The sequence below is a fragment of the Arvicola amphibius genome, chromosome 4 (genome assembly GCF_903992535.2).
Source record: "Arvicola amphibius chromosome 4, mArvAmp1.2, whole genome shotgun sequence".
Taxonomy (NCBI): Eukaryota; Metazoa; Chordata; class Mammalia; order Rodentia; family Cricetidae; genus Arvicola; species Arvicola amphibius.
The window spans coordinates 53,380,716-53,402,166 of NC_052050.1; the positions used below are offsets into that span (position 1 = coordinate 53,380,716).

Sequence of the window (21,451 nt, forward strand, 5' to 3'; positions counted from 1 at the left end):
AAAAAGGGTGGGAGAGCCTGTGGTAGTCAGTGCATTGCCCTGCCAGCCTGCCAGCTGTCAGGAACAGCAGCTGCCCTCACAGGCCTGGGTGAGGAGACCCGGAAGTGCTATCCAGAAGGAAAAGGCCTGTTCCAGGACATTGACATTGGTAAGATAAGGCAGGGGCTCCTTTGGGAAGAAACATGATGACATGGTAGGAAGGGGGCCAGGAATGTCACAGTGCCTTGGAGTTCAACAGCACTGAATTCTGCCCCAGACCGTTCAGTGTGAAGAGGTTCTGGCCTGCAGCCGTTGTTAGGGGCTAGATGGCGGGCGGGGGGGGGGGTTGGGGGTGGGGGCAGGGTGTAGAGCAAGCAACATCTCATGTCCAGCCTCAGGAAAGGGTCTCTCCAAGTTCTTGATCTAGGCTGAAGTCCCTCCCCGCTGTGAGGTGTCCTGATCTGAGTCTTCTTTAGGGGTCTCGACAGCCTCCCACTGAGTAGGTGCTGCTTGGGGCCAGCATGAAAACAGTACGGAGGTTAAGCCATATTGGTGGTGACAGTCACTTTTGTTTTGCTTCGTGAAAGCTTCAATGTAATTTAATGATATGAGGTTTCTAACAGTAATCAGGAGCTAAGAATCACAGAGCCAGGGCTGGAGAGGCAGTGGGTAGGAGCGCTTGCTTTGTATGCATGAGAATCTGTGTTCAAATTCCTGCAACTCCAGTGCAAAATCAGGCATAGCCACATGAGGCTCAGAGACAGGAGGATTGCTGGGAACTTGCTGGCTGCCAGGCTGGCTCCAGGTTTAGTGAGAGACTATCTCAAGGAAATTTAGGCAGAGAGTGATAGAGAAAGACACACTTTCCTCTGGTCTCCACATGCATGTGAGCATGTACACATGAGTGTGCACATACAACCATGCACACACAAACACATCCATGCAAATAAATAAATAATCACAGAATCCACAGATTTAAGGCACAATTACCCCTCAGTATCTGGGGGTGGAGGGGTAGGCACCAGTTTCAGGCCTCACATGGATGGCGAAATTTATAGATGCCAAGCTCCCTTATGTAAAATGGCACAGTATTTGCATATAACAAACACAGACCCCCCCCTGCATTCCATAGTCTTATAATACTTAATAATTTGAGCTGAATAGTTTTCTACCATATTGAATGGGGAGAAATATCAAGGATAAAGGTTGTTCGATTAAGTACAGACACAGTTTTCAACCTGTGGCTAGGGGATCCTCAGCTGGCTGAATTCACAGATGTGGACCTGCAGCTAGGGGATCCTCAGCTGGCTGAATTCACTGATGCCGACCTGCGGCTAGGGGCCGCGGTACTCAAAGTAGGCAGTACTGATTTCTAAGGAACCTTATGATCTCCCCCGACCCTCTTCATCAGTCTTCATCCAAACTGCTCTTGGCCTTGGCCACAAAGGAAGAAGTTTATCACAAGTGGCTTGGCCAATGATGGGTCAGGGCAAGCAGAAAATGAGTCTTGTTTAGCCATGCCTACCATCCTCCCTGAGAGGACCCACATTCAGAGAAAGAATGTTACTATCTACCCCAGGATGCCCACGAAGAGAAGACAGACTCTGTTAGTCCAAAGTGGAGAGAGTAACAGGAATCCCCTCAATGGCAATCCTCAGCTGGCTCCAAGGTGGACCACAGAAGGTCTATAGGAAAGCTAGGATTTTATGTTCTGTTCAACCCCTCCGTTGTCCTGGAGTCATGGCGTAATATATCTCAGGGTCACCTGGGCGGTGTTGCTGAGATGGATGGGTGGGCCTAGCCTGAGTGTATGGTCGGAGGCTCTGGGTCTCAGGTGATGCTGATGACAGGCGAGAAGCAGCCGGGCTACAGGGACAGCACACCTTCCAAGGAAGGCCTGCACCCACCTATGGAAGATAGAATAATGAACAGCCCCAGGGTCCTGCTCTTTCCCACCTGATAGAACCTTCCAGAGTGATGCCAATTTCAGGGACTAGAAGGTTTGGGGTCTAGGAGGCAAGGATCCCTCAAATTGCCCTGAAACAGCCATGGAAGGATGGGGGCTGGGCGGGAGTGAAGGTAGGAGAAGCTGGATGATACTTCTGCCACTCTGAGGCTATTAGTTCTTGGATGCCCGGGTCAGGAGCCCTGGGGTGCCTGTCAAAGCCTCTGTCACTTCTAGTTCATGTTAGCCCACTAGGACTTCCCGGAATCCTCAGAGTTCTTCTCCCCCTGGTGGTCAGACAGGGAAGTGCACAACACTGAGGAAATCAGATCACAGACGTGTTCAAATCCAGGTCAGGCTGGCGGTAGAGCTGAATGTTTACCGGATAGCTCCTCTATGGCATATGCCATGTTGGGTTTATCTGCTATGTCAGTTCTCCCCAGCACCCTGCACACATACGTCTTTGATGTACTCCTGATGGCTTTTTTCTTCTTCCTTTCCTTGTTGACAGCTTGCCCATGAGGACAGGTGAAGGGATGGAGACCATCCTATCCTAAGGTTTCCTGTGTTCCTGCACATCAGGCAAACAGTGGGTATTCCACAAAGCATCATTATTGCAATGACTAGGAACCAGGTCTGAGGTACATTGTATGTTCTCAAGAGCCTGGTAATTAAAAGGTGATTATTCTTGGGATAAGCCTCTCATTAGGGCAGGCATAGGATGCTGAGGCCACAAGAAGGGCTGGGGCTGCTGGGATGATTCTTAGATGAAGTGGTACTTGAGGAAGATCTAGGCAAGCAGGCTGGTAGAGGAAAGGGTATTTCAGGAAGGAAGGGGGCTGAAGCTTGTGTGTGTGTGTGTGTGTGTGTGTGTGTGTAGGAGTGCTTTGTGTGTGTGTGTATTCACACACAGGCATGCTGAATTTGGCTCAGAAGCAAGAGAGACTCCGGCAGATGTGTCCAGATGTCTGTGTTGAAGACAATGAGCCACCAAGGGTCTAGTGTGAGCGTGACATGGGCAGGACAGCGCTCTCTGAGTGAGTTCCCAGCGCCATAAGGTGGACGCTGCAGAGTTTGGAGAGGTGAAAGGGAATGACTGTGGCCCCAGGGCGGGAAAGGCTCAGGACTGCCCTTGGCCCCAAATGACAACAGTGCCCAGGCGAGAACGTGAGGAGCCTGGCCTGGCTGACGGTGTGTCCCTGCATGTTGGGTTATAAGGAGGGAGATGAGAGGATTCCAGAGAGCAGGAGGCTTCAGCAGTAGAGGGCGTTGTAAGTGTGGCGCAATGAAGCAACCAGAGCAAAAATGTCCACCTGCAACAGTGGTGCACACGCACAGGGGAGGAGACGAGGCACAGAGGCTGACAGGTCACTGTCACGCAGCTAGAGGGGCACAGGAGAGTGCCACTCAAGTACCCTCTCAAGTGCCAGTCCATCATTCTCTTGCTGTCCCTGTCCCTCTGTGACGCTCAGGCCTCATAGATGAGTTCTCCATTAGCAGGGCCACAATACTCCAGGAAGGACGAGAAAGCCAGACATGCCTTTCTCCATGAATCTCTCTGCAGGCAGGTTCCTTTCCCCTCCTGGAGATCGCCAGGCAGGTGCTAGGAATTTACAGCTGCACCCCTAGGAAAGGCGTGCCTCCTCCAACAGCCTGCTGGGAGCAGTGAGAACCTTGGTTCCGCCTGTGGCTCCACAGTAGACAGCCCATGGATTTACTTTGTGCTCAGCGAGCACTAATCATGTCCTGAGTCTCGCCATGTGTGAACTCATATAGTCCTCATAACAGCCATGCAAGGCACCCACCAAAGCACAGAGAGGTTAAGTCACTTAAGCCAGATCCCAGAGCTTGTATGTGGTAGTAGAGTCATGGCCTGAATGCAGACTAACATCTGAATCCCATTATCACATGACTTGTCCAACTCACTGGGGTGAAGTGTAGCTAGGCCCTGCTTATGCCAAAGACAGTTGTTGATCAGGAAACAGAGGAGGGGTGTGCCTGTCAATGTGTGTGTATGCGGTGTGGCCACTTCTACCATCTTCTCCGGGGATCCCCAGTCTTCGCCATAGCCACATTGAGAAACACCGCTGCCCCACCCCCATGGGTGGAACGCTTCCTATTGCAGGGGCTGTTTGACTGAGGCATGCTGCAGATCAAGAGAATTGCTCCAGACATTCACTGAAGGCACCAAGGAAGTGGCAGCAGTTGGTCAGGCATCTGACTGGGCCACCAGGGATGCAGAACACATGTGTGACCCACCTGAGGGGCTAACATGGGAGACTGGAGCACCTGCTCTCATTGTAGGGCAGCACAGTCTGTGTCCAGGATGGGGTGATAGTCTCCTTCCAGCCTTCAGGGCTAAGGTTACAGAGTTTGGTAACCCAGGCTGCAGCTAATGACGCCGTGTGACCCTGACCCAGGAAAGTGAGAAGACTGGAAAGGATCCCATGGGCTTCCCTCCAGCCACTAGCTCCCTCCCAAGATGCTATGCTTCGTTTCTCTGGGCATCCAAGTGGAGGACCACAGGGCCCTCTAATTCCTCCTTCCAGGAGACTGTGCCTCGGGCCTTCGCTGCCATCATTGTTAAAATCCTTTGTATCTTGATGTGTCAAGTTTATGCTGAGGGCAGTGAGCCGCCATTAATGCCTGTCATTCCCAATCAAACAGTGCCCTGCCCCCACCTGCCAACCTAACACTACTGACAGCAGCAATGAGACCTAGGCATGGCTGCCAGCCCTGTCACTGCTGCCAGGGGGCCCATGTGCCTGCTCTTCTAAACTAGCTCCGGGCCACTGAACTTCAAATCCAGCTCGGTCCTTGCTCCTTGACTGAGGACATGCATCCTGCCCTGGCAGGGCCTGTCAGTGGCTGCCTCCCAGGTCAGATGGCACAGAAACTGCTCACCACATTCCTGTATCCCCCGAGAACAGGAAGCTGGTGTCTCAGCCTTCTAGGGACAGGGCTGTCCCATCCTGCGAAGAAGTGCTTAGCTCTACTGGGCTTGCACATGGAGCTAGGGGGCTGGGTGTGGAGACAGGGTACCACATGAGGGAAATAATGACTCAGGTCTTCAGTCTGAAGTGATAAAGGGTTGAGGTACCCAAGGGGTACATGGGCAAGCAGCCAGGTTGGCAGTAGGGAGACCTGGAGGTGATCGAGTCCTGGGTTTCTTTCTCCCTTGCTGTGTGACCTGTGGTCATTCCCTCTTTTGTTCACTTTTTCCAGCAACAGTTCTCCAGGGTGTAAGCATTCACATCAACCCTCTCCAGTGTTGACAGAAATGCAGTTTTTGGTCCTCACCCCCAGGGAGACCATCTACAGATGTTTTTCAGGAATCCACACCTCAAACAGTGTCTCAGGACCTTGGTACCAGCTGCATGCTGCAGACCATCTTGTGAGATGTGCTGATGTAGTCCTGAAGGAAGGAGCAGGCAGGAGTGACAAGCGGCAAACTCGGGCCATATTCAGAAGCTCTGACTGCAAGGACCCAGCAGGGGCCTGACTCTGACTGGGCTCCATCACCATGTGCCTTTAAGACAAGAGCCAGCACAACACCGCCCGTCTCTTCACTTCGGTGTTTGTTTCTAGAATGTGAAAATGTGTCTCCTTCTTATTTTCTCTTCTTCCTTTCTCCCTGTTTCTATTGGCTCTGAGAAGTTCTCCTCTTGCTTCGGTATTTTGGAGCATTTAGTAGCAATGTGAAGATAGGGACCATGCCCTCCAAAGTCTGAACCTAGATTGGCCTATGCCCTGCCAGGTTCCTCTAGATTCTCTAGAAAGAGAAGCTGTGGCTGCTACAGGGTTGCAGCAAGCTGAGCCATCCTGCTCAGTTTCCAGGAGACTCTGAAGGGTCAAGGCAGGGTGATGGCCTGAGGGACCTATGCCAGCTCAGGAGGGGCACTGCCAGTGGGCACAAGCTGAGTTTTTGAATCTTGAAGCTTCCTAGCTAGGTGACTTGGGCATGGTGCCACACAGTACCCCAGTTTCCTCGTCTGTGTACAGTGTGATGACCACGCTAATGCATATCAGGCACGGGGTGCATGCCCAACTCTGTTCTAGGTGCTTATCATTATGGACCAAGTCACCCCACTCCCCCACTGCCGAAGCCCTCACTTCCCTGCTTTGTAGAAACAGGCACCAGCAGAGGCTGGGGAACTTGCTTGAACTTTGGCACAGCTTTGTGAGTGAGGTCAAGTGTATAATCCCCCTGGAGTCGATCCTGTTAACCACAGCTCACACAGCAGGCAGCAAGCCCTAGGAGCAGTCCTGGTGTACCAGCGGGCACCAAGTTGACGGCAGGTTATTACGATTATTTGCTATTACTGTTTGTTTGGCTCTCTCTTCCCCGCACAGCAGAATGGTCCAATGCACCCACTCAGGTTTTTGTCTTTGCAGAGGAGGCCAGGGCAGTTCAGAACAGGGTGACAAGGAGCCCAAGGTCATAAGTCCCCCACATTCGTGCCAGGAACTCGTGCCAGGATAGCAAATCTGCACATACCTCACTTCTCAACTCTCTGGGTTGTTGGCTAAGAATCTAGGCAGCTCCCTCCTTAGAGGCTAGGATAGAGGTGTCCTGACCCCACTGCATCATGGGGTTGTGAGGGAGGAGTTGGGCCCATGCTCCATCCCCACAGAGGTATCTGGCTAGCACTGGGGAGGATCCCTGAGAGTTTGGACAGGAGTTTCTCATCAGGGACTCCCAGAAATGCTATTTGTAGGGAGCTTTTTCTTGCTTTTAACTTTGACATCTTCCAGAAGTTTCCCTGCACAAAAGCAGCCCTGCGGTGGCTGTAATTTCCATGTCACATTTCTGCACACAGCACACTCCACCCCCTTCAACTCGCTCCCCCACAAGCACCTTCTCCTGCCCACCACACAGAAACAGCTTCTGTCTCCTTACAGCCTCCTGCCTTCTACCCCTTCACCGGGGGAGAGCAAGCAAAAGGGGAAATTGACAGAGGGAGGGGATGGGGGTAACTTCAGCTAAACCCAGGCTTTGGCTGCAACTTCTCTATTTCCTAGTGAGCATCGATTCTGGGTTTGGCGGTCCACGTTGCCACGGCAACAGCCCAGTTGTGGCCCAAAGCCCCAGCCCTGGAGCCCTCCCCACCACCAACAGTCAAGCCACTTACTGTGATGGTGTTTTCCTTGCTCTGTTTCTTGCTTGGCGACGAGGATCCCAGGTTCTGGTGAGAGAGGTGAGACACATCATCAAAGCTGTTCTCCATGTTGGACATTTTTTTCCCCATTCCCGTTCGTTCCCCAGGTGGGTGGAGGGATTGGTTAAGAACCCTGAGCTGGGGAAGTTCAGGGGTGTCAGCCTGCGGTTAACTCCTGAGTCACCATATTCTGGGCCAGGGCAGGCAAGTGCATCTCAGAGTCCAAACTGCTCCAGAGTGCTCAGGCTCCAGGCAAAGTGGAAGGAAGGCTGAGTTCAGGCTCCCTGGGAACCTCAGCAAACCAGGTCTCCGCTCCTCTCCTTTCCAACTGGGATTTGGGAGAGTTAACCCCTCCGCTGCCCTCTGCTGGTAACCAGACCACGTTGCCAAAGCAGGGGAGTGGAATGGCAGGGGAACAGAGAGTTAAGGCAGATTGTAGGCCACTCCACCACCCACCCCACTGGGGCACAGGGGACTCAGCACATGACATCTCATTCTGAACCCTCCCGAGTCCGTAATAGCAAATGGTGAATGCGCGTGGGATGAGCACAGGGCACTGATCAGTCACTTTGGCAACGTGCCACTGTGCCAGCGCCTGGGAGTCGCGGCGGTTTCTCGCAAGCAGAGTACCCTTCTGGAGTGACTTTTTATGCTGTCCCCATTGTCAGCAAGAAAACTGGAGTCTTGGTTACCTCTGCACCCACAGGTGATGCCCAGAGTCCCACTATTGTGTTGGTAGAGATGGCCAAGAATGGCCAGCTAAAAAAAAAGCACCACATTTAATACGGGACAACGCTCAGTCCTGAGACTTTAGCAGTTACGCTCAGGATTCAACTCTACGGCTTCCCCAGACGGAATCCTGAGATGCCACTTGTCTTGGGTCCCACAATGTCCTTGAAAACAGCTCCCTTGAGGCACCATGGGTGACCACTCTGTGTATGTTCTGGGGCTGGCTTTACCAGTGCATCTCAGGGAAACCAGATGATTCTAGCCATACTCAAGCCATACAGCCCTGAACCCTGGCTAGGTGAACACCTGTGGGGTAGGGGTGGGGCTGCTTCTGCCTCAGGAAGCCATCAGCAAGCCAGGCCGACTGGAGCTCACCACAGACCCTCCCTATGGACAGCTTTACTGTCTTGCTTGGGCCGGTAAAGATCCTGTTTGGAGAAAACTCACATCCTTACAGGTCCTGGTGGAAAGCAACCTTAAGGAGCATCCATTCATGGATGACTAACTTTGAGAAGAAGGCCATGGAACTGGCCTCCTAAAACCTCGGGGTTTCCATCTGTAAAATGGGCCATCACCACCAGACTTCACACAGCTCTAGGCAGCCTCTACCCTGCGCAGCAGGAGCCCTCACTGGAGACACACTGATCTGACCAACTTTAATTCCTTTATCCAGGCACCTGTGCTTACGGCAGCTCCTCTGCCACCCTGACAGGCCATGGTGATGTCAAGTTTGTGGCCAACTACAGCTTCTGTATCTATTTTTTAAAGCATTGTCATATCTGCCTAGTCCGGCCTGCATCCTTCCAAGCTACTTTTTCTCCTCAGGTTCATTCACGAAAAGTGCCCCTGGCAGAAGACAAGCAGAGGGTGCACAACAACTGGGTACCAGTCATCAAGAAAAGGCAGGGACAAGATCTCTCCATGGGTCTTCTCCACAGCCACACTGGTCAAGCCCATACCTGCCAAGAAAGGAGCAGTCCCGCCTCAGGGCTAGAGTCTCTTCTTAGCAAGTCTACCTGTCAAGGACCAACATGACTCTGCCACCATCCTTGGGTGCCTACTGCAGTCCAGGATTGGTCATGGGCAGCCAGGGGTCAGTGGCCTTGGCCATAAGCGGTTATAGCTGCTGATGTGACTGGAGGTGCGAAGGACCAAGAGGCAAGAAAGCCTACAAGAGTCACCTTCTAGTGGTGGCTTTTGTTATTCCTTACTGAGAGGAATGCAGGTTCCTAGAAACACAGCATCTTACTGTGCCAACAAATACAAGAGAATTCAAATAATGATGAGGATACAACAAAAGGGCAAAGAAGCCGGTCTAAAGATGACCCCCAAAGGCAGTGGGGAGACCACCTGAGCTCAGTAGGAATAACGACCACAGTGGGTTCACTCCACAGTGGGCAGAGGGAACATGCCATTCCAGAAGACCCACGAAAACGTATGTAGAGTTCATTGCTTGGAAATCCCAGGGTCGAAGGGGTTGAGACTGTGATTGTCATGGTCTAAAATCAGAGAAGACTGTCAGGTGGCAGGACAGTTACACGGTGTCGTACTAGTGCCCCGCGGGTTACTGGCCAATCAGAAAGGGAAATGAATAAAATAAATCCGGAAGTTATTTCAGTGACCTGGAACCTCCCTAGCAGGGCACAGGCCTGGGAGTGTGTGTCCCCAGAGATGCCACAGGCAGCAGGCAGCTCACCCCATACAGAGCTCCTGTCAAACCCCAAGCTGGGGTCTAAGGAGGAGAAAGCCAGCCGATTAAGAATGTAGGTCGGCCTACAAGACAATGACTTGGAGTCTTCTTCACAACATAGACTAGAAGTCAGTGTGAGGGCAGGCGAAAGAAAAACCCTGGGATATCAGCCTAGACAAAGAGACTGAAGCAAGCGAGATGACAACACTGGCCGTATCATGGCAGACTATTCAGCCGTAGGAATAAAAGTTGAGCACACTCAACGCAGACATCAAACACGTTCTGGGTAAAAGCAATCAGCCTCTGAGGACCACATACAGCTGACCTTCCTGAAGATAAAGCACCATAAAAAGACAGCCTGGAGTCAGAAAGTAGGCTAGTAACAGCCCGTTCTTGGGGGAGGCTTGGGAGTAATGTTAATTCTCTACAACTCATTGCGATAAGGGATGTGCGATTATGAGTCTGTTAAAAACAATGAATTGCCTGGTTGGCACACTCCCTCAGTCCCTCCCTCCCCTATCCCTCTTTTTCTTTCGCAGGACCAGGAATTGATCTCTCCTTTGTAACCTACTGAGCTGTAGCCCCAGATTGTATTTTAAATGGTGGAATTACATAATAATAATTAGTTGTGTCTCAACGAAGCTATGTTTGAGAGAGAGGTAGGTGGACAGACAGACAAGCAAAGATAGAGAGACAGAGGCTAAGGAGACAAAGTAACCAACATTTTCATGTCAAACACTTATTTGGATCCTGGGCTGGGGAGAAAATGAGGTGTAAATGGCAATTTAGGGATTACTGGAGAATTTGACTATGGAGTCTCTATGGTGATGTTATCAAACCAGTGTTTTCTTGGCATGGTAATGGTACTTTGATATCTTTCCCCCTTGATTTACAATTAGAAATACTCACATTTAGAGTAGTGGTTCTCAAACTTTGGGTCGTGACCATCAGAGAACACATCTTTCCAATGGTCTTAGGAACTAAGACACCACTCAGTAGCCAAGTTACAGTTAGGAAGTAGCAACAAAAAGAAACTTATGGCTGGGATTTCCTAAGACCATGGGAAATGTGCATATTTTATGGTCGTGACCCATAGGTTGAGAACCATTGATTTAGAGCAATCAGTTAGAAATTTTGCTTTAAGAAAAGGGTGGGGTGTTGAGGCAGGATGAGACCATTCATAAACCGACACTGGCCTAACGCCAGTGACATGGTAGGTCCATGGGACTTTGTTATGGAAGGCCCTCAACTTTCATAAATTTACAGATCAATACAGTAGATACTTTCACATTTTGCCCTTTGCCTATGATTCCGAAGAATTCTCTTTTTTGCAAGTTATTTTTTTTTTTTTTGAATTAGAGACTTGGTGATCCTCCTGATTTGAGCATTGCTTGCCTGATTCTCCTCCACTTTAGTTAACTGCCATTTCCACATCCTGGTATCCTGACTGTCCCTGAGCAACTCTATTGTCACCAAGAACACACACTACTTGCTAAACTGCGAGTGACGTCATGAGGAACCAATAGCCCCTCTTCCAAGTGTCTTTTACCATCCCCTCCCCAAGGATCTCCTGGATCCTGTGCTTCTGGCAGGGATGTCCTATAGAAAACCCTCTTCATTCCCAGCATTGTTGGCATAAACCTGGGCTCCTTGGGACGGGCCATGCAGACCCCTCCAGCCCCATCTTCTGCCCTCCTATGCCCACCAACTTAATAAGTCACACCATGACCCATACTTGGCTTCTATGGTCTCTTTGAAAGCTCTACCCTCTTTCCTGCCTATAGGCATCTACATGATGCCCCCCTCTGTCTGGAACATTCGGTACCCCCATCTTTTTGTCAAGCAACCCTTTTAGCTGCCTTCCCCTCTTTATTCTGGCATCTTTTTTTTTTTTTTTTTTTTTTTTTTTTTTTTTTTTTTTTTTTTTTTAAGAAGCTCGTTACTGCTGCCTTCAGCATCCCTAGCTCGGCTTCTCAGTGTGCACACTTCCTCCTGCCCTTACCGCTGATGAGATTAAACAACTCTTGACCCATTGTCCTCCCACAGCTAGGGTGGAGCCTTGCTGGACCTCAGAGCCTAGCAAAGGCCTAAATGTGCAAGGGGGCATGCATGACCAGAGTCAAGTCCTGGGGAAGGGCTGCAGAGATGCTGAAACTCAGTGATTTCTCCAGTTAAACTGCCCTGAGTCCTGAGTCCCTCCTCTTTTTCTTTGTGTCTTCTGGGGTAGTCATGAAGCCAGAACAGTGGAAAGATGGTTTACAAATAGGCCCAGGTAAAGGTGTGCAGGAAAAGAACGCATAAGTTGGGATTTGCTTCTGCTGAGGTTAGCAAGTTTATTTAGCCTTTGACCCCTGGGCTCTCTCCCAACCAGGAAGGTGCTTATTTATCCAGGACCCAGGAGGCAGAACCCTTGATGAATGCAGTACCGAAGCTGTCCGCTGGGCGGCACCAGACCACAACCACCTGCGCCCATCCACCCAGGTCTCACAAGACAGGGCAGAACCCTCAGGAGCTCTTGGGCACCCTGCCATGGGTACTATTTATGACACAGAATGGTAGGGACATCAGATGCTCCTGCCCCTCCCTGCTACCATTCTTTCCCATTCACCTGCTTAAAGAGAGAGAAGCCAGCAGGTACTTTGCAAATCACAGGTTTGGTCACCGTGACCCCAAATCCTGCCTCTCAAATTGTCAAGTAGCTCTTCGTTCACTAATATTTCAATTATTGTCCACATTCATGCACATTCCAGAGACTGAACCCTGGGCCTTGGAGACAGACTCTACCACTGACCCCCAGCACTCAGTTATTATCAACAGCAATTCAGAGTTGTGATTGACAGCCTGGGATGGAGAGTAAACCCCCGAGTATTGAAGAATGTTGTGTACGCTTAAACATCTGTGGGGCCCTGCTGTCTTTAAAGGGAGATGCTCTCAACCTATTGATGGTTAGCCTTTAGAGCTAGTTGGATAATTAGCTCCAGAGGTTCACACACGGATTAAACAGTAGCAGCTTCCCTATCCAAATGCTGTCTTTTCATAACCTAAAAGAATCCTAGAGGATCTACTGTACAGTTCTGGGATGCAGAAAGTAGATGCAGATTTATCATTTCTATGTATACTACATTGTTTATTTTTATTTCTTTGATGAGGCCTTAACTTCAGGGTTTTATCCAAAAAGAGTATTCTGCTAACCTGCCTGTGTATAACAGTCACTGTGTACCAGGCCTGGGCCTTGGAGCTGGCCTTCCCTGGGAACCCAGCACCACACACCCTCAGCAACTCTGTGTGTACACACACACACACACACACACACACACACACACACACACACATGTGAGCATACATGGGTGAGGCAGAGGTCAATCCCAATCATTCTAGACTTTGTTTTCCGAGTCAGGGCCTGTCATCACCCTAGACCTCACCAGCTACACTAGGCAGGCTGGCCGGTGAACCCCACTCTTCCTCCCATCCCCGCCTCCTAGGATTACAAAGTCACCACCATGGCCTGCCTTTTCTATGCATTCTGGGGACTGGACTCAGGTCTTCAGGCTGTGTAAGAAGCTCCTCACCGTCTGAGCTCTCTCTCCAGCAGCCAAATTTTATTCTCTTAACTAAAAGAGTGTTTCTGCCTGTTATAGAAGTGGAATGTGTTGATCTTAGGAAACTTGAAGAAAGCAGAAATGAAATAAAAATTACTCGTGTCCTCTGGTCAAGCTTTTGCAACCTCAATGTGACTCGTATATTCAAACTAGTAACGCCTTGCTGAAGATAATGCCTTGCTGAAGAGGCTGCCCTGCCCATTGTACAGTGAGTGACATCCCTTGCATCTACTCATTGAATTCATTGACTCTGCAGTGGTAACAATCAAAATCAAAAATGTCACCAAATGTCCCCAATGGAGAAACTCGGGCTGAGATGTAGTTAGGCCATCATGGACTCTCTGGTCTTCCTTCCTCTCAGAAGATCAGTTTTCCTTCTTCTAAATAGGGTTGTATCCCCTTATGCACACACATGTATATACATGCACACACATTTGCACACACACATTTCCACACACATGCATGCACACATTTGCACATACACATTCGCACACACATGTCCACACACACACACGCACATATGCTCTCACACATGTGTACATACATTTGCACACATACGCACACACACACATGCATATATGTGCCCACACATGCACACATGAGTACAGGTTCTCCTGGAGGTAAGAAGAAGGTGCCATCCCTTGGAGCTAGACTCTAGTAACTCCAGCTGCTAGAGTTACAGACTGTGGAGAGCTGCCTGTCATGGGTGCTTGGACTTGAACCCAGGCCCTCTGGAAGAACAGTACACTTGGTCACCAGCCCATCTCTCCAGTCCCTTCCACTTGATTTAAGTTGGAAGCATTTCTCGAGTCATTACATTTTCTTCAGGGGGATGCTCTTTGTTGACTGACGGGCTGGATGTCCAGCAATGGAGGCCATTCTGCCTGTCCCCTGATGTTGGACAGTTAGATAGGGTCCAGTGTTCCAGGGGTATAAATAATACTTGTATGAATGGCCTTCCATAGGAATCAGAATACATACAAATCTCTGAGTATATTCCAAGAACAGATACAGGAGGAGAAATTCCTTTGCCAAGGCCTACAGCACACTGTTAAAGCAGCTTCCAGATCCTAAGCTGCCCCAGAAGCAAGCATGTATTAAATGGTTGAGTTTCTCAGCACTTCTGGAGGTCGGGGAGTCACATCTCATTGGGGAAGGAAGAATGGGGAGCGGTTTCCAGTGTCCTTCCTGACAGTGCTGGGGTAGCAACATGTTTTAATCATGGTTCAGCTGCAGCAGGGCAGGCTCATGTCTTCAGAAACACTCTCAAGTCAGATGACAAGTCATCTTCCCTTCCAACACACTCACTGGCTCATGGAGAGGGTGGCTGAACAGGACACACAGTCAAAGTTGATTCATGACAAGTGAAGAGAGCAGGGATTTCATGGTATTAGGCACAGCTAACTAAACCTCAATCCCCACTAGCCAGACATGGTCTCCAGTAGCAGAACCACTACTGGCATCTGGGGACTGGCTGGGAATGCACACCCTGCTCACCTCAGATTGTACACAAGAGTCAAGAGACTTGAAAGGCCTGCCTAAGACTGGGCCTTGAGTTCTCTGCCACAGTTTACTGATCCTGGGCTCAGTCAATGTTCAGCTTGGAGAGGACAGCTTACTAAGTTTCCAAATGCAACACCCTTGGCTGCACTGAAGCTGGCTGTCACAGCTTAGCTGATGGCACTCACAGAGTCCAGGGTCTTTCCTTCAGTGACCACACAGAGGCCACAGTCTACATAGCTATTTTTCTCAGCAGGATTACTACTGTGGCCATCAGCCATCAATGCCATCACCCCTAAGGGCTGCCACACTGATTCCTGAGAAAGTATGACAGAGATTGGAAGTTTCCTTAGGAAACCCTTAATTTGTAATGAGACTACCCCTGCCCCCACTTAGATGCAGCATCCTGCAAATAAGGAAATCATAGGATATTCTATTGGGTCCACTATGACCCTCAACTCAATTTCATGAGCTTGCTCCTCTGTGGTCCTAGGCTCATGGGAATGCTAATGATTCCCATCTCATGATGTCACACGTGTTGGTTCTGATAGAGTCAGCAGTTTGGGAATCTTAAAACATATTTCAGCTGGGTATGGTGTGCATGCCTGTAATGCCAGCACTTGGGAGCTGCAAGCAGGAGGATCAAAAACTAGGGCTACATAAGACCCTGACTCAAAAGTAAAAGCACACATAATTCTTTGCCTCCTACAGCTATGCATATGCCATATTAGGGAGATGGTCGCATTTTTCTGATGTGACTGAAGATAGGTACAGCAGAGGACTATAAGGACAATGGCCTGGCTGGCTCACACTGCTAACTTGACAGGAAATCTGAACTCATTGGATTTGTGGGTAGCAGAGTAGATCTCTCTGCCCTGACAATTATAATCCATTAGCTCCTCTTCCAAATCTCCCTCAATTTCTAGAAAACCAACAAACTGCAATTCTGCAACCCATCCTTCATCAAGAACTGTTAGGGCAACCCTGGGCTACTTTCCATTGAGAGCAGAAGAGGGGCCACAGTCCCTGACTCCCAACTACATCCTTCCTGAGCTAGACACTCAGCTGCCCCTACCTCCCTTGGCAGCACCTTACCTGGGAATCACCGGTGGATTTTCGGAGACTCATGTGGGCAGTCTCTGGAGGGTGCGCCGGGGTCCCTGATGCGTGGTATCCATTCACTGTGGGGACAGAGACACAGCTCAGATGCTGCGGGGGCCACAGATAGGCACCCTTGACTTCCGGCCACAGCAGCCCTCTTTCTCCCACCTCCTCCCAGGGTTGTGGGAGTTCTCATGTGCCAGGGCCCATCTATTGGAATCTGATCTACAGCTAAGGGCTAAAAAAGAGTGGAATCCTGGCAGCCAGTGTCCTGAACTCTCACGGGACCGACTTTCTTCTAAGGAGAACAATCAGCAGAAGCTAAGGTCATCAGAGCCCAGCTGCCACCACAGGTGCTGATGAGGGGGCCTGTCTCTTCCTCCTGAATCAGGTGGCTCCCCCACCAGAGCCCTGTGAGTTCTCTTCCTCTCTCTCTCTCTCGCTCTCTCTCTCTCTCTCTCTCTCTCTCTCTCTCTCTCTCTCTCTCTCTCTCTCTCTCTCTCTCTCTCTCTGGGACTTTTCCACCCTCTGTCTCTGAATGCTGTCACCTAAGTAAGGATGCTTTATCAAAAATGCTTGGAATCAAAAATATTTCAGAGTTTGGACCTTCCAGGACTTGGAAATGTTGCACTAGGTGTGTAGAAACCATCCAAAGAACCAAACTCTGAAACGCCCTCAGCTTGACTGGATTTAGAGTTACAAGGACACACAGCTCTGAGCATCACTGGAGGGTGCTTCCGGGAGGTTTAACTGAAGAAAATGAAGTCTGAGTGTGCTTAGACTGACTGAAAGTCAGGCCAGGGGTCCTGAAAAGGTGGGGAGCAGACTGGTTTTCCTCCTCCAACTCCCCCACTCTCTCCAGATGTAATGTGACCAGCTGCCGCATACTCCCTCACCATGCTTTTCCGGTTATGATGGACTGCATCCTCCCAAATAATGAAACAAAATAAACCCTTCCTTTCTCATTTGTATGGGTGTGTATGTGTGCACACACTCAAGTATGTACTCACGGTATGGTGTGTGTGTGTGTGTGTGTATGTGTGTTTTGTTGTGTTTCAAAGGTCGACCTCTGATGTTGCTTTTCAGGATCCTTGTTATTTAGGGACAGGGTTTCTCATCAGGACTTGGGGCTCATCAGTTGGGTTAGACTGATGACCATCAAGCTCCAGAGATTTGCTTGCCTCTGCCTCCCCAGTGATGGGGTTACAGACACACGTGGCCATATTGGCTTTTTTAAAATGTTGATTCTGGGAATGAAACTCAGTTCCTCATGCTTGTACAGCAAACACGTTCCCCAGTAAGCTGTCTCCCAGCCTCTTAAGTTGCTTTGCCACGTGGTTTTGTCACAGCCACGAGAAAATAACTAATACATGCTCTCACATCCAAAGCTTGTAAGTACGTTAATGTTAAAAAATTTTAGATTTGGGATTTGGGGGATAGGATGTTCAACCTGGGTAATGGAAAGAGGATCGGATGGACTAGGTGTTGTGAAATTTGGCTCTTCTAATTAATAAATGACGATCAACTATATGAATTATTGAGCCTTAGTTTTCCTAAAACAAAAGCAACAGGGTCTGATGACTCACACCTGTCATTCCAGAGTGCAGGAGGTCAAGGCGGGAGTGAGTTCTGGACCAACCTGAGCAACTTAGTGAGATGATGTCTCAAGATAAAAAATAAAAAAGGCCAGGCATCATGACATATACCTTTGACCCCAGAGCCTGGGAGGCAGAGGCAGGGGGATCTCTGTGAGTTCAAGGTTAGCCTATTCTACATAGTGAACTCTAGACCAGCCAGGGCTATATAGTAAGACCATATCTCAACAAAGCAAAACAAAGGTAAAAATAAAAATATAAAAAGGACTGAGAATGTGGTTTGGTGGTAGAATGTCTCTAGCAAATACAGGGTTTGTGTTCAATCCTTAGAAGAATGTGCACACATACATACTGCATACACATACACAACCACACACACACCACAGACACACATACATACCACACGCACATGCCACAGACATACATACATACCACATACACACACACCCCACAGACACACATATATATCACAACACATACACACACACCATAGACACACATACATACCACACAGACACACATACATATCACAACACAAACACACACATACACACACACCATAGACACACATACATACCATACACACATACATAACACACACACACCACAGACACACATACATACCACACACACATACACACACACACCACAGACACACATGCACACCACACACACATACACACACACACCACAGACACACATACATACCACACACATACCATAGACACACATACATACCATACACACACATACACATACATACACACACATACATATCACACACATACACACACACACCACAGACACACATACATACTGCACATACACCTATATACACACATACATACCGCACACACATACACACACACAACACAGACACACATACACACCACACACACATACACACACACCACAGACACACACACACACCACACACACACATACACACCACACACACACACACACACACACACACACACACACACGGCTTTAAAGTCCCACCGCTCTAGAATGTGCTTCTTGGGGGCAGACCCATTAATATCCCCACTGTGTGCTGACAACCTCCTTTCATGGGGCAGGGGAAGCCCCGATTGCGATGTCTTCCCATTGCTGTGGCTAAACACACTTGTCACCACCAGCTTCAAGCCTCAGCCTTGCTTCCCATCCCTGACCCTATGGGTTCACACTGGGACCCACACTCTTCCCCAAATACATGAGTTTAGGGAAACCATTTCTCTTTGGTGCCAAGAAAATGGGGGTGAGTCCATATCGTCTTCAGATCTGCTTAGTCAGTGTGCCCCAGGGAGGTGACGAACATGAAAGAGACCCGCGTCCTCCACAGGACTTCCTTTAAAAGGAAGGGGAAAGTGGAGGTGGCTCCGGGCTTAAGGCACTTAGTGCTCTTGCAGAGGCCCTGGGTTCATTTCCTGACATCTACATGTAGGCTCATTTTAATTCCAGGGATCTGACACCCTCTTCTGGCCCCTGTGGGCACCACATACATGTGATGCACATATGTTCATGCAAGAAAAACACAAACTTTAAAAGGAAGAAGGGGTGAAGGGGAAGTGGGGGAAGGAAGATTGCTGATTTTGCTGGATTTTAGCCCCTGGTGACCACCAGCTTGCACCGTCTCTGGAAACTGGAGAGTTAAGCTGTCCTTATGCCCCAGGCTGGGCAAGATTGCCAATGGATAAACACACATACAAATAATGGTTGGAGGACCACAGGAGGGCATAGGAACTAATGTCCAATTCACAATGATTCCAGAAGCTCTACAAGCAGGGAGCAGAAGAGAACACATCTAAAAGTCACCAGGGCTTACCATAGGCAGGGCATCCCATCTGCATGTAAACTACCCACACAAGCTCATGTGTTTGAACATTGGTCCCTAGCTGGAAACATTGTTCTGGGAGGCCATGAAGCTCTTGGGACCCCCTGGGGGATGAACAGAGCTTTAGGGGTGCCAGCTAGCTGCTTTTCTAGCTCACCTCATCTGCTTCAAGCTACAGATGTGAGGATCCCAGCAGCTGGCTCTCTCAGCCGAGAGTGCCACCATGCTAACCTGCCATGAGAGACCACACCCTCTGAAATGGTGAGCCAAAGCCAGCCCTTCCTAGTCACATTCTTTTTGCTAGGTCTTCTGCCTCCGAGGCAAGAAAAGCAGTGAGGGGCAGCTCAGAACCCCAAAGTTTTAGAGTTCCTAGATGACATCATGAGTGGAAAATTTTATGCCAGGAAACAAGGTTTAAAATATTGTGTAAAATTACCTATGAGTTTTCTGTTTATACTTGGATCCTACCCTCTAAATGGCTCATTATGTATATGTGGATATTCCCAACTAGGAAGCATTTCTGATCTCAAAGCATTTTAGCTAAGGGACACCAAGTCTGGAATGGAGGGTGGCCAGGGTTGAACCAAACCATGGCAGTGAGTTGGCAAAGACAGTTCTAGGTAGAAACATTTTAAGCTGGGGGGATGTAGCCTATCTTCTATTGCTGGTAGCAAAAAATCCAGAGTCATTTGCAAACAGGGCAATGCTTAATAGCCCCTGCATAGCTTTGCCTCTCCCCAATTTGTAAGGTCAGCTCTAGACTTCCTGAAGAAGTCTGGGCAGGCATGTTCACACACACACACACACACACACACACACACACACACACACACACACACACGAGATAAGAGAAACTGATACATATCAGGGTTCCATCCAGCGCTTAGAGAAGAAAGTACAATAATTCTGCTGGGCCAGCTTCATAGCCATGGTCCTCACTCAGCTCTCAGATGTTTGGCCAGATGTTCATCATATTAACTCAGTAAGAAAAGCAGCCAGAGAGGAGAGTCTGGGACTCTACAAGCATCAGGGACCGAGGGAACTAGCTTAGGTGGGCAAGAGGCTCTGTCAGGAAATCAGCCATAGTACGGCACTATGTTGCCAAAGTGGGACACCAGGAAAACGCTTGCTTATCAAATAGGACAGTGTCGAAATGGACAGACTACAGATGCTAGAACAGGGCATGGTGGTCCACACCTGCAGTCCCAGCACACACATACGAATGTGTGTATGTGCGTGGTGTGGTGTGGTGTGGTGTGGTGTGGTGTGGTGTGTGTGTGTGTGTGCACGCGCGCGCGTGTGTGCTGGGAGGGTTGAAACAGGTGAACAACCTGCATAGGAAGCACCATGCCTCAAAAAGAAACGCCTGGAAGTGTAAGAAGGAGGTGGAAGCCTTCCTTGGCACACGCTTGGGCTCTGGGACTGATTAATAGGCAGGCATAAAGACAAATGAGATCTGAGCAATTTAATTTAAAGGACTGAGTGAGGGACATGTATAAAACATCCTACCCCATAAACAAAGAGGACAGCATTTGCCAAGAAAGCCATGGGACTTTTGAAAAGTTAACCACGCTTAAGTCACAAATAAACTGCCAGTGCACGGCAGAAGGCATGAATAATTCAGGCCACATTCTTTGACCAGGACACAATAAAAGTAGATATTAATAATGAAAAATAAACACACAGGGCTTCCAACCACTGAACTTCCAAATAGTTGGAAACTTAAGAAAATGCCCTCTTAAGGACTGTCAGCCTAAAAGAGAACTTAAGAACATAATTACACATTGTTTAGAAAAGAGTAAGGAAGAATAGGTTTAAATGAATGGATAAAGCCTGCATTATAGTTTTAGGAGAATTCATAGCCTTAATTATTCTATTACTGAGCCCAAAGCAACAAAATTAAGTGGACTAAATATCCCCTCTAAATATCTGGAATCAAAAAAAATTAAATGACCTCCAAAACAAAGCAAGGAAAACAGGAGGCAGGCCCAGCAAGGGAAATTAATGTTAAGAGACGGGAATAACACTGGCAACCTAGGGCTGGTGCTCTCTCTCTTTCTCCCCTCCTCCCATGTGTGTGTCATTGTATGTATAGACATGAACATGTGTGTGTTTAGGGTCTGGTAGGAATCATAACAATAAGAAATAAGAAGAGGAGATGAAGTAGCTTAATTTGAGGGTAATCACAAATGCTTAAAATTAGGAATTTGAATACTTAAGCACAACAAATACAGGCAAGAGTTTTTATTTTTCTTTTTTTTAAACTATTTTTTTTAATGTAAAAGCACATGATTTAGGCCGGGCGGTGGTGGCAGAGGCA

The 21,451-nt window shown here is 48.9% G+C and overlaps 1 protein-coding gene across 3 annotated transcripts in view; it reads right to left on the bottom strand.

Annotated features, from left to right (window-relative positions):
• Nucleotides 1–21,451, bottom strand: part of Gas7 (growth arrest specific 7) — a 233,891-nt gene that overhangs the window by 25,703 nt on the left and 186,737 nt on the right. For 2 of the 3 annotated variants that reach the window (XM_038328544.1, XM_038328545.1), the window contains exons 4-5: nt 15,697–15,782; nt 7,057–7,110 (exon numbers count right to left, since the gene is read on the bottom strand). In XM_038328544.1, coding sequence (XP_038184472.1) covers nt 7,057–7,110; nt 15,697–15,782 — 140 coding nt within the window. The remainder of the gene's footprint in view (nt 1–7,056; nt 7,111–15,696; nt 15,783–21,451) is intronic. The other variant, XM_038328546.1, reaches the window with a different exon arrangement.